We start from the raw sequence: 14,506 nt of genomic DNA, 5'->3' as shown, positions 1-14,506 counted from the left end.
TTAGACTTATGGCCCCATATGTAATAAAAGACACTAAGTTTGCCCAGGAGCAGTCACTAATAATTAACCAATAAGATGATTGCTTTTGAACTGGTGACCAGTAAATGCATCTTGCTGATTGGTTGCTATGGGTTACTGCTTCTGGGAAAACTAAGTGCCTTTTATTATTATTATATTATTTATTATTTAAAGACCAAAACTCACTGTACTCTTTGCAAATATTTTTGTTCTCAGTACTCACCAATGAGCATTCATAACGCTCCCAGATATTTAATATAGCTCTCAATGACCCAGAAGCAATTAAGCAATTCATGCCTCAAAGTGCATTTCCTATCTCTCTGTGCATTATATAGGTCTCAGTGCCTTAAAACATATCTGCTGCCAGCATTATAATACTGGCTGACTGGCCACAGCTGTATTCATAAATATGACTAATATTTTAATACAGGGAATTGAAAACACTGCTGATTTGGTTACCTCCATATTACATTTAAGCAACTGCTTTCCCTTCTGGGAATGGGATGACAAATTAGGTAGTTTTGGATGTTAGGACACTCTTCTTGGCTTTATAATCTCTGTCTTATTATTAGTTTTCTTTCTATCACCTCTCCCATGTTATTCTTTGTGAAACATTGCTCATTTAAATAACATTTCTTAAGACCTCATTTTTTCCAGTGTCTCCATTCTTTCCAGAAATCCATTGCTTCCCATGTGCTGCTGCATTTCCTATATTCATTCTGACCACCTGTTCGCTATATCATGAAATCAGAGGATGGAGTTAAGGTTCTATAGAGTAACTAATTTAGACAGATTTCCCTGCATCTATGTGCACCCCAATAGATGTCAAGCCATACATTTTTTTCTGAAACAGTGGTTACACTGTAACTACAAGGGCTCTCTAACTATGAAAACATACTGTACGTCAGGTTTCAAAAAAATGTATAGCAAGAAAATGTAACAATACCCAAGATATGGAACAGGATTATGTGTATTCAAATGTCCTTCATACCATATATATAACACTGGGAAAGTAAGCACCTGGGAAGCAACCCATAGCAATTAACCTGGGTTTATTTTTTTGCAGGCAGCTTCATTTAGAGAAATGAAAGCAAATGTCCAAAGGGTTGTTATGGGTCACTGCCCAAGTGCAAATTGCCCATTGTATGTGTTGTATGCCCCCTCTTTGTTTCCTGTACATTTTTAGTACAAGAATCTGATTGCACTATGGTCCATATTATTGTGTCTGTGCATGGAAACCATTTTATTTTCACTTTTTTATCCTTGTAATTTGGTTGCTTTAATCTCAGACATTCAATCTGTATTCCTTCCAAAAGTGTTTCTCCTTTACATACATTAAGCCGTTATCTATTTTTTTTTTTTGCACCATAAAAAATATATTCTCTGGATGTTAAAAGAATGAATACATTTAGAATATCAGGCAAACTGATAATAGCTCTGTAGATGATAGGAAGTAGAATAAAAATGGGTAGACTGATGACAACGGATACAGAGAGACATAAATAGGCAGTCATAACTAGCTAGGAAGATAATAAAAAGATATGCATAAAATGAGATGGATAGATGATAAAGAGAGGTAGATAAATAGATTATAGATATGAACAGAATGATAAATAAAGTAACCAAGTTAATGCTACACCACTTACTGCAAGAAAGATGAATGTTCCCATCCTAATCAATACCATATGACTAATTAGATTTTTTTTTTTTAACAACCTAAAAAGCTGCTTCCCTAACAGCATTCAGTATGTAAGTGTTTATAGCTAAATATACTTATCACTTGAACGAGACAGGGATTTCATGAAGTACATTTTAGTGTGGTGTCATAATGAAAAGACTGATGTAACTGTATCTTGGAAGAAGATAATGCAATACTATTTTCCTGCTTAATCATTTTTCATATCTTGATTCTGCTGTTAAAACAGAGAGAACATTTTAACTCATTACTGATATGACCTAGCTGTGGAAGTAGGATGAGCTAAATCTAAATGTCTGTTGCTGCAATGCCTGGCATATCATCCATTAGAACACTTCGGTTTATTCATCTCTTTTCTAAACACTAGACAGAAAAGAAAGTATTCTCCGGATAGGATGTGATCGCCTTGTTGCCGTATTAGTTAGGTTGTGGATGTTTTGCAGCCATTTGCACTTTTCTTGGTTTGTGGGTCTATAACTGTGATGGGTATTTATTATTTTTATTGGGTGGGAAGGCTAAGGAAATATTTCTAATTTCCAGAGGGGTCATACGGCACGTCTATGCGATTCTCTGTAAATAAAATGTTCCCTGATTATAGAAATGCACAGTACACGTAGCTGCATGCTATACTGTTTCACTGTGTAAGTGTTGGTATGAATGTATATAGATGTATTCTGTTCATTCTGTTCCTAATAGGGCACGGTTATTTAGCCCTGCTTTTAGGAATGACTAAGTAGTACTATATCAGTTGTAAATGCTGCTCTTTATTCAGAGATCAAAGGATGAGACTTTTGGGTATTGGTATCTTGTGCTGTAAAGATGCTTACAGTATATTGTATGTTTTGTGTGGCTCACCTTTCATCCTCTTCATCTCTGGAAAGCCAAACCAGCCTTTGTTCTGTAGCTTTCTGTTTGTCTCTCCAGAGCTGTCTTTTTTTGGGCATGTAACATAAAAGTTTTGTTGGCTTTAAAAACACACAGCCAGCTTTTTTATTGCAGCATTTTATGGATGGCACTTCAACAATAAGCCCAAGAATATGTTATCTACTGGAAATGTTTATTTATGAGGTTAGGGGAGAAGACTGAGATCTGCAGGACTGAGGGAAAAGTATCATATTCATTCTACTACCTAGTTTTAAGCAGTATCTAACCCTAATAATATCTTCAGTTACTATTACTACAAGTGTTTTTTTGTCCAACACTGTGACTATAGCACCAAATTTTGTGCAGAGTGATTTCTTTTCTGTATATGCTCTCTCTCTTGCATTTTAGTAACTCAGGTGGGTGTATACCAAGGACACCACATGTGTCCCGACCCAGGAATTCCGGAACAAGGAAAAAGAATAGGTTCAGATTTCAGGTGAGACTCCTGTTTCTTGTATTTTAAGCCTCCTTCTCCATTTTAAAAGTAGAATTTTATAAAACCACAGTATTTTCCAGGCTTATACCTGTTTCTCTCATACAGTTCAAACCATTTGTACAAAGAATTGGCAAAGACCTCCCTTAAGACACAGCCATTGTCTCACTATGAGTTCTAGTTCGGAGTTTTGTATAAAAAAAGGTTGCTGTAATGCAGTTTGGATTTCCCTATAAATCCACCTGTTATAATACAGGTATGGGATCCGTTATCCAGAAAGCCGTTATCCATACTCCAATAGACTCCATTTTATCCAAATAATTAAAATTTTTAAAAATTATTTTCTTTTTCTCTGTAACAATAAAACAGAACCTTGTAGTTCTACCAAACTATCAAACTTAGTTGTACCAAAGATATGATTAATCCTTATTAGAAGCAAAACCAGCGTATGGGGTTTATTTAATGTTTACATGATTTTCTAGTAAGAGATGAAAATCCAAATTATGGAAAGATCATGCATTCTGCATAACAGGTCCCATACATGTACTTCCTTCATATAATTTATCCAATAAATACATGATTTTACTTAAAACTGCTGGCTGGCTAATCCTTTGCTTGTTGGAATAAGATATTCTGTTTTTTTTTAAAAGTGAGTTTTCTTAGCTCAGATAAAAAAATATAAGCAGCACAGCAATGCAGATAATATTAAGTCAAGTTAAGAAAAATATTATTTTTTATAATTCCAGAGAGGTAAATATAAATTGATTTACACAATATATAAAAAGGTCATTGAAAGAAAGAATTCTGTTTTTGATAATTCAATGATTTTGATTTTACCATGTATTCATAAATCATTGCATTCAGGTCTCCGCAACAGCATAAATATTGCATTTCTTTATCCCTTTTTAGTTCACTGATACAGCAGCCTCAGACATTTCATGCTTTACATACTAAGGCACACAAGAGCAGTTATAATGGCCTTCACATAAATATTCAACCATTTTGGCTCTAAGAACTGGAATAAAATATTCCAACATTTCAGATTTATCTGTAAAACAAACTTCTGTATAAACTGGTAAATAATTTGTCATATACGCTTGGTGCTGCTGCTCTGCAGTACATAATACAAATGTAATACTTATTGAGATAAAATAAGGAATACAGTAAACATTTCTCAAAGAATGTTACTGGGGAAAAACTGATGCTTTCAAAGGCGGGGTAAGGTTGTAGAATACTGGGTTGAGCACCATATTCAAAGGGCTACACAATTTTTCCAGAGTAGCAGGTGGGTTTCCAGCATGGCAGGATGATGTACCTTCCGTGCCAATCACAAGGCAACACCAAGGGGTACCAGGAGGTATTCCATTTACAGAACACATGCATGTCTGACCTTGCATCTTATTCAGCCCACAACAGCTGAATGAGTGACACCCCATTCTGAAGCCCCATAACTGTCATCTGCTTTAGAGACAATGATGCTTGAATAGTTTCCTGTAGAACCCATAGGGTTACTAAAACCTTACCATAGTTAATAAACCAAACCCATCAGATGTGATCCCATTGCGAATGCACATGGCATCATTGGGTGCATTAACCCAATACTTCAGTTCTTAACACATAAATAATACAAATGTAAGATTTCTCTCATTTGGTGTAAGCTAAGCAATTCAATGGAATGGAATAAAGGGACATAGTAAGAAGTATTAAAGAACATAAACAGCTAAACTATTTGATTTTAAAGGCAGGCAATATACTTTTATAACATGTATGCACCAGGTTCATCGCATTTCACTGTCAAATTATATTTGTTGATACTCCATGTTTGTAGCAGAGATCTCTCTCAACTGATTATGATTACACAGTCATATGATGGCAACTCTGTTCTTCTGGCAGGCTGGGCTCCAGCATACAATTTATGTGCAATGATGGATATGACCTTCAAGGTTCCCAAAGCATCACATGTATGAAAGTGAGTGACATGTTTGCTGCTTGGAGTGACCACAGGCCTGTGTGCAGAGGTAAGAACTGCTATGAAAAGTATTCAGTCCATAAGGCAAGGAATCAATGCCACTTTATATTGAAACATACACTATTCTTCTCAGTATTAAGACTGCGACAAGGATGTAGTACAGCTAGGTATTGGACAATAGTGGTTTCAGTAGAAAAAAACACATAGGTTTTCATGGTTATTGGATTTCAGCCATAACCAGAAATACACCTTACAGGTATAAATTTAATTAAAATCTTGAGACGTGTCTTGTAAAAAGTTGCCCTTACCTTGCTTTTTATGTGTGAATGCCTTTGTCTAACTGCATCAAGTACAACAAAAGCAGCCAAAGGCAAAATTTGGATGAGGCTGCTGTTCTATTTACTGTACAATCCAGGTTGTGGGAATAATACCTCATATTATATGTAAGTACTTAATGTATTAATCAGGCTGAACACCCAAATGCCAATTGGTTGTTTGAACTGATATACAAACTGCTTTTACCATGGGATGATCCACATCTTTAATGTATACCTTTCCAAATTTAAAAAATTGGTTAAAGGGGTTGTTCACCTTTAATTATCTTTTAGTTTGATGTAAAGAGTGAAATTCTGAGACAAATTGCAATTGGTTTTCATTTTTTATTATTTGTGGTTTTTACGTTATTTAGCAGCTCTCCGGTTTGCAATGTCTGCAATCTTGTTGCTAGGGTCTAAATTACCCTAGCAACCATGCATTGACTTGAATAAGAGACTGGAATATGAATAGGGGAGGCATGAATAGAAAGATGAGTAATAAAAGGTAGCAATAACAATACATGTGTAGCCTTACAGAGCATGTTTTTTAGATGGGGGTCAGTGACCCCCATTTGAAAGCTGGAAATAGTCAGAAGAAGAAGGCAAATAATTTAAAAACTATAAAATATAAATCATGACAACCAATTGAAATGTTGCTTCTAATTATTAATAAATGTAAAGGTGAACCACCCCTTTAAAGAGGTGGTTATGGCTATAGTGTGTTCTAGAATGGTCAATTCTAAGCAACTTTTTGGTCTTCATGGTTTATTTGTTTTAGTTTATTAATTATTTGCCTTTTCCTTCTGACTCTACCCAGATTTCAAGTGGGGGTCACTGACCCCATCTAAAAAATGAATGCTATTTAAGGCTACAAATGTATTCTTGCTATTTTTTATTACTCATCTTTTTATTCAGACTCCCCCCAATTATATTCCAGTCTCTAAAGCTGGCCAAAGACGCAAAGATCTCATCTTACGATTCGTACGATTTTCGGACCGTGTGTGGAGAGCCCCAAATTTTTCATCCGGCTTCCGATAATATCTCTGCATGTATTGCCGATAGTACGATTTTCAGAGGGAGCTCTTGTTGGACATAACTTTCGTACAATTGTTGTCAGGGGCAGAACATTGGCTGATCTGTTCTTTTGTACTTTATTTGATCTGAATGGTTAGTGGCAGGTCGGGAGATGGGGAGACCGATCGTACGATGATTCGTATGATCGGATCTTTGCGTCTATGGCCAGCTTTATTCAAATCAATGCAGTTTGCAATTTCAGCAATCTGGTTCCTAGGGCCCAATTCACCCTAGCAACCAGATTGCAAATTGCAAACTGCTGAATAAAACGTAAAATAACTAAAAAAAAAAAACACACATAAAGTAATTAAAAATGAACCTCAATTGTAAATTGTCTCAGAATATGACTACATACATCCTACTAACAATTAACTTAACAGTGAACAACACCTTTAAGAAGGTAAATTTCTATGATTTACTGGCCCTTCGTCACTTAGTAAAGTAGTGAAGGACTTGTTTTAGTTTTACCTGAATACAGCACACACATCTAAGGTTTATTCATGTATGTGAAAAGTTTGCCTTGGGTATTTCAGCAACACTGCCAGTTTCCATTAAACAGCCACAAGGAGCTGAAGCATCCTTATTCTGCAAAATCATTTTTGTGACTTTAGTCTTTAGTGGCCTGCAATGTTTACAGTTGCCTTAATGGTAAGTGGGAGTTTGGGTTTCATCCTTTTGGGAGCAAAATGGGACCTTTGGTATCTACAGAAGCCCAGAGAGAATTCTTTGTAGGTTCACTGATCTCAAAAAGAGTTTGCAATGTGTGTCGCAGCAAGAGATTCCCTCTAATTGCTTCCCTCTGGTAGCTGAGACTCGTCTACACCACACTTTAACCATTTCATTGCACGCATAGCCTGAGGAAATGATTGCTCCTGAAAAGCAAAATCACCAAGGCATTTCTTCACACATAAACAGAAATACAGAAATCCTAAACAGTGTTTCTGTAAGATGATATAGGAAAATGTAGTGCTCTATGGCTGGTACCGTATGGCCTTTTGTGGTTATATTTAGAATGATGAATAACAGGGCATCAATTTAAAACCATTGGTAAAAATACAGTCTGCTACCATGTGAAATGATATATATATATATATATATATACTGTATATATATATATATATACTGTATATATATATTGAAGAAATGTTAAAGCCTGTTCATTGTTAATGCAAAGCCTGGGTTTATTGTTTAGCAGTGTGCATTTACACACAAATACACACACATTGCTCACTCACAAAAAGGCCTAATAAATGTAGGGAGCCTGACAATACATGTCTTTACCAGGGGCGCTTCGCCAATGAGGCAAGTTGAGGCCATCGCCTCAGGCGGCAGCGCCCCACTAGGTACCAGGGGCAGCAAAAATGCTGCTCCTGGTACTTTAAGAGTGAATTTCCAATGGAGGGGGGGGGGCAGCAGCATCTGCTGCTGCCTCAGGCAGCGGAGGGGCCAGGATCGCCCCTGGTCTTTACCTGTGTGTAGTTTTTGTGCAGGAAGTTGGAGGAGTCCCTACCTCTTGAGCTGACAGGAAGGAAGTACTGGGAGAGAAGCAAAACAGTGGGAAATGGTGCTATAGATTTGTATGTGAAAAGTCATTAAGGAAGCCCAGTGGCAGACAAGAATGCTTTGTTTAGGATGTGACAGAAAGGAAGTACTTGTCAGGGCTCTGAAAATCAAAAGATGCTCTTTTCAGGGCATGGAATACCAAAGGGAATCCTTCTTAGGACTCTGAAGAAACTGTGACATACTTGGGAATCCCCTAGCAGGTCAAATTGCTCCTAGCTGCCAGCCTGTATGTAAAGCTATTTAGAGGTACAGTGTCCTGCAAATAAACTCATCAACCTTTCCCTTTTTGGGTGATAGTGGATCAGAGAAGTTCCAGGGAGGGGTATTACAGCCTAATCTGTCCTGGGCAGTGATATAATGTACTTGCTTTCTAATGTAACAAAGACACAGGGCTCCCAGCACCAAAAAGTATAAGATTAGCGCAGGATTTACTTCAGCTGCAGAATAGGACTACACAATAAACTAAAATCAACTCAAGTTGATCAAGCTAAAACTAAAAAGATTAACCCACTAAAGGTCAGTTTACAAATTCCTTAGGTAATTCATTCTGCTGACCACTACATAATTTCTCCAGAACCTGTTCCTTTACAGTACTCACCCAGATGTCCTAGAACACTTCCCCTTTAGGGAACAGTCTCAGCATGCTGAAAAAAATGGCAGCATCCAATGACAAAATTATTAAAAACAACCATTGACATAATCATCAATGGTCTCCTTATCAGTTGACAGTTATTAGGTGTCAAAATGTTATTGCCATCTTGTACCGTCACAATCCCTATGGGGGAAATCTGAACGCCACATACACAAGGCATGATTTAAAAAAAGAAATTACCAGTAGCTTGGATTAATACTGTTATTTTACTCATTCTGTTTTGTCCTTTAACTATTCTCTGGGACGGTATAGGAGCTATTGTGGTAAAAGCTGAAAAATATGTTATAAGAAAGCAGCAGTGCATCAGTCAGAATGACACAAGAGCTCTAGTGTGGGGGAGTGAGCTGGTAAGGAAGCATTAACACAATGTTTAACAGCAGAGCAGGACGTGCCTGTCTTGTGTGTGATGGATTGCAGAGGTTATTTCAATCGAATGATAAATAATTGTCACTGCCTTTTCCAGTAAGGAATGAACCCATCCTCTCCTAATACTATCTTATTGCAAGGTCACCTAAGAACATGTTAACCCTCTGTTCGCCTTCCACAAAGGTTGTGACGTATATAGGAAACCAGCCAAGTAATGTCCTGCAGCAGAATGACAGGGCCCTCATTAATTAGCATTCTTCTTTGACAGTGAGATTCCTCTGTGTGCCATCTCTTTTCACTGTAGTACTGTCCTAGCAACACTTGGTATTCAGAGTCATGAACTTACCCCAGACCCACTCAGCAGGCAGGGAGGTGGAGAGGATTTTTAGGGAGGTGTAACATGACCAACATTTATGGGAGATCTGTCAGGCAATGAAAATGCCTTAACCCAGTAGTTGCCACATAAGGCTTATATTAAATGTGAAGATTTATGTCAATTATTTGGAAGCACACATCATAAAAGTATGACATGCATCCCTAAGTCTCATCTAGTTCTCTGTTTGGCCTCAGATGCACAATGACCTTATAATGGCTGCTGAGTCTAGTCTACATGACCTTTCAAAGATTTCTGGTCTTGAAATGCAGGGCTGAACTGAACCCATCTGGCCAGCAGAGTTAACTATTTAATCCTTGCATGATTTTACATTTGGACCCTTATGTGTGAATAGTTATACATATCCATCATATATGTATGCATATAATATATATATATATATATATATATATATATATATATATACCCACCCACAATAATGGTTGAATTGAATGTGTCGGAACCTATTCTTTCTACTACAACTGCACTTTTTCTGGTACTGCTTATTCATTTAATCTTGGATTTTATACTGTGTTCTCATAGATCTAGCCCCATAGTTATTGCAGACTACATCTCCCAGACTCATGTGCTTAACAACTACTACATATAGTGATGTACTTGGTTTTTATTTTTTTTTAAAGAACCCTCGGCATGTAAGACTGCTCTGTAGCTATGATAATGGCATATACAACCATGTCTGGGCTGAGTGCACAGCAATCTACCTGTCTGCTTATTCCCTGCCTCTGGCCACTTCCATCCAACCCCTCCACCCCCAAACAATCTGTTGCCTCTCCTTACTGGAGTCCCCGCTTAAAGGTAGATGAGCAGCTGGGGAGGGAGCCCCTGGTCCGATTCCTCTATAGTTACACCACTGAGTCTAAGGAAATTTACAGCAGACTCTGATATTTGCTAGAGTTTGCCCCAGAGAATGTAAGAAATTACAGGGAACTTCTCCTTTAATTGCCACAAAGTACACCCATTTAAAACTTATGGCAGTGGGTATAGTTTCGATCTCTAGTCTAATCTGGCCATAGTATGATTTTTAACAACTGTGGAACATCTGGATTGGGTTGAAGGATTGGGCAAATACCAAACTACTGTCTGGTCCAGCCACCCACTCCTCCCCCCCCCAGATGTTTCCAGACTGAACCCTGGGTCCTTACTACTAGGAATACAATTATATATGCATTCATATATGAACATCTGCAATAAACAGATAACTATGGTGAAAAGTTAAGGTGGCTTAAACCAAACTGAAGTTATATCATATTGTGGACAAACAGGTAATTACAAGGTTTTCAGCCAGGACTTTGTTTAGGATTTTATATACCATTCTTCAGGTTAAGCATGAAAAACATCAGGGACTATCTAATACTGCCTTCGCCACCTGGTGTTAACTGTATTTCTATCCACCTGCCACAGTGCATTTGGAACATATTACAGTGAATGAAGCTTGATTTTTTGAGGCCAAAATATTCACTGGAGAATCTGCTTAGTGTGCCCTTAATCTAATTATAGGGGCATTTTCAGCCAGTGGAAAACCACCTAAAACAACTGCCACCATTTCTTTGACATCAATTAGAACTACTGCTACCACTGGTACAGCAGTGGTTTTGCCTAAATGTACTCATTATAGCATTTCAAGCCTCAATCCACTTCTAATAACTTTAGACAGTTCCTACTGACTCCAATGATAAGAAGTAGGTAAGCACGCTGCATGAGGAATAATGTGCTAAATTATTGTTAAGTTTTGTTATAATGTGTTTGTAAACTTATTTTGCAATTTTATCCTCACAGCCAGGATGTGTGATGCTCATCTGCGTGGACCTTCTGGGATCATCACTTCACCTAACTTCCCTGTACAGTATGATAGCAATGCTCACTGTGTATGGGTAATCACAGCTCTCAACCCTTCAAAGGTAAGCATGAAATTGTAATTCTTGGTAACTGTGACGTAGCATTAAACTGCTTGTGACCCTCTCTTTTACCCTACATACACACACATTATGCAAATGTAATAGCGGGGAATAAAAAATAAAATGAACTACAGAGTCATTAGGAATGGAAAAATGCCAAGGACATCCTTGAATTATTTCCTAAAACGGTGCATGTGACTTTATATTGAGCACCTGATGTTTCCTTTGCTCTCCTGGGATCAGAGAGTTGGTATACTGCTATGCCTTTCTTTTGAATGTGACTGCTACTTCTTAGCTACAATGATCCCATTCTTACTAATGTACCCCAATTTTAGTGCACACACACAGTGATGTACAAATGAAATGCATTTATAATAACATCCACTGAAACATGTGCTTTCCTGATATATTAGAATAAAATGTGTCGACATAATCTCTAATACAATATAAACTAGATATATAAAAAATCAATGTGTCTGCAGCACTCCACCTTGTCTTTTCTCTGGGTGCATAGTGTCAAACCCTTGCCAAGGGTGAACCAAATATAAAACAAAAGTCACCAGCACTCCTTGAATATGCAAAAGTCCATTTGTATTTTTGTATGCTACTTTTAATTTTTTCAATACAAATGAACTTTTGCATATTCAAGGAGTGCTGCTGACTATATATATATATATATATATATATATATATATATATATATATATATATATATATATATATATATATATATATATATATATATACCTATATGGTCAAATTTACTAAAGGGCAAAGTGGCAGTCGCTAGTCCCAGAAATACAATCCATAGGAACATCGCTAATTCACTACAGGGCAAAGCAAATTTTTGCTTATGCGAATAATTGTTACTCCACAAATTCACTAAAATGCAAATTTTCCATTACGTTACCTCTTTCGCCAGAGTTACCTTTGTTACCTTAGACCTGGCATGAAGCTACAGATGAAGCTTCATCCTCCTCAATCTTATGTCAGTGACATCATATCTTGTATGCTGAAAAGTATTTTAAAGTGGGATTGTGTTTAAAAGTTGTAATTGTTAAATATATTTTTTAATATATTTTTTAATATATTTTTATATTTGAAGGTCATGCCACATTTGTTTTAGAGTTGTCTCATGCCTAGGGCATTAGTGGATCTCTTTTGTCTTTATTTTGCTTCCTTGGACATTTATAATAAGTGGCCACTTCAAGCAATTTCATCAACATCTCTATAAAGACCTATATATGACCTATATGTACTCACCCTATTCAAATTAACTAAGTGTACATGTGTTAATGAGGTGTCGCTAGGCAAAAATGAACGCTTGCAAAAGTTAAATGAAATTCACACGCAGACGAACTTCAGCTGCGTTCGCCTGTGGAGACCTAACTTCGCATTTGATGAATTAGTGTATGCGCTGCAAATTAACCTCTGACGCCTCGGAGCGAAGTGCGGGGGAGCCTTCCGAGGCGAAAATTCGCCCTTTATTGAATTTCAATCTCAGTTGTTGTGTGGGTAGGTGAGAATATAGTCAACTTCAATGTTCACCATTACTATTCCTAATTACACACATACTGATACTTTTAAGCAAAATATCTGTCAACAGCCATTTCATAGATCTCTGCTGCCTCGCTCAATAAAATTCAAACAGCAACCTTTAAATCTGAAGTCTGTCACATATAACTTTCTTACACATTAATTAGGTAAACTAAAATATTCAACTAGCTGCTGCCAAATGCTGTATATACAGTATGCAGCATAGAGTTGTTTTGGGCTTTTTGTATGTTGATAATACCTCATTATTTTTCCCTGCTCCCCCTCCACCATTTATTAGGCCAATGCTCTTGACCAAGCAGGTCAGGTTAGCAGAGGAAATATTGCTGCTAAAAGTCACACTGAGACTTCTACCTATAGCTTGGAGCACAGCAGAAAAAGCTTACCCCATAAATTTTAAAATTCAGATATAATAGCTGTTGCCCATAGCTTGATGCACTGAAACTTCAATCCTATATTTAAATCTCTGTGTGCTGCTTTTTTCATGCTTGCAACTTTAGTAGTTGGTAAATGTGCAAAGAGCAGAGTTTTATGATTGGGTAAATGTAAATATTTATCATGCTTCATTGAGAGCAGCATATTTATATACATCAATAATTCTCCCACCTTCATTGCTGTTTGCAAATGCATTAAAAACCTGTAAGTGCTCTATTTATATAGATATGTACACAGAAATCATGTATAATCTATGTTCTAACAAAAGTCAGCACTTTAAAGAGGTATAATAATTTAACAATTTAATTTTAATTTTTAGTATCAATCTTGATTTCCAAATTTACTTTTTTGATGTGCCAGACATCCCAGCTCCTATTTTTATTGGTATGCATAACAACAAACTGCAGTGTATGTCATGCTGTCCCTTTTCTTCAACAGTCAGTTTTTACTTATGTTGTGTATTTGTAAGAAAGTAGAGAAGTTATCATTTCTTTACTATATAAGGTAAGATCTATTTATAGACTGTGTTAGAGATATGTGTGGGAAAATGTATACTATCCAGGCTAGGCATGCCCTGTGAGCAGGCCCGGACTGAGAATTAAAATAGGCCCTGTCATTTCAGGTACACAGAGGCCCAATCAGCCCACACAGAGGCCCAAACAGACCCCACCAGCCCACTAAATACTGACTTTCTATGGCAACTTATAGCAGCCCCTCTGGCATTTGCCAGAACCCACAGATTGCCAGTCCGGGCCTGCCTGTGAGAGGTGGGAGTTTGATTTTCTGGCACAGGGAAGTCAGACAGTAGGTTAATTACATAGTAAGCAAGGCAAAAACGAAACTCATCCATTAAGTTCACATTTTGTTCAAAGCTGACTGATTTAAATGTGTCTGCTAGATTCTTTCCTGTAAATTCTAGTATTTGTAAAAAAAAATACAATGCTTATTGGCTTCAAATAATCTGAATCTTCAGTACTATGCATAAAATAAGGAGCTGTGCTATTGAAAAAACTTGGTCATTTTTTCCCCATTCCTTCCTCATTTTACTTTCTTCATTGTACCTATAGGTTTTTTATTCCATTCCTGTCTCACACTTCCATCTGTAACTCTTTAAATCTATTTACATTCCCATACCTTCCCTCATTCTTATCTCTTTCTGCCTCTCTCCCTTCCTCCCACTTTTTTCCTCCGCTTTCTCCATCCCTTTCTTGTCCCCCCT

General features: G+C 37.1%; 1 protein-coding gene across 2 annotated transcripts in view; it reads left to right on the top strand.

Annotated features, from left to right (window-relative positions):
• LOC108709590 (CUB and sushi domain-containing protein 2) overlaps positions 1-14,506 on the top strand; it is a 599,445-nt gene that overhangs the window by 381,827 nt on the left and 203,112 nt on the right. Inside the window, exons 8-10 of one of the 2 annotated variants that reach the window (XM_041584029.1) lie at positions 2,987-3,074; positions 4,965-5,089; positions 11,180-11,301. The exons of the other annotated variant lie outside the window; for it this stretch is intronic. Of the exons in view, the coding sequence (XP_041439963.1) occupies positions 2,987-3,074; positions 4,965-5,089; positions 11,180-11,301 (335 nt within the window). The remainder of the gene's footprint in view (positions 1-2,986; positions 3,075-4,964; positions 5,090-11,179; positions 11,302-14,506) is intronic. 2 annotated transcript variants of the gene reach the window in all.

Source organism: Xenopus laevis, chromosome 2S (assembly GCF_017654675.1).
Source record: "Xenopus laevis strain J_2021 chromosome 2S, Xenopus_laevis_v10.1, whole genome shotgun sequence".
Taxonomy (NCBI): domain Eukaryota; kingdom Metazoa; phylum Chordata; class Amphibia; order Anura; family Pipidae; genus Xenopus; species Xenopus laevis.
This window is presented reverse-complemented; position numbering and strand designations above follow the sequence as displayed.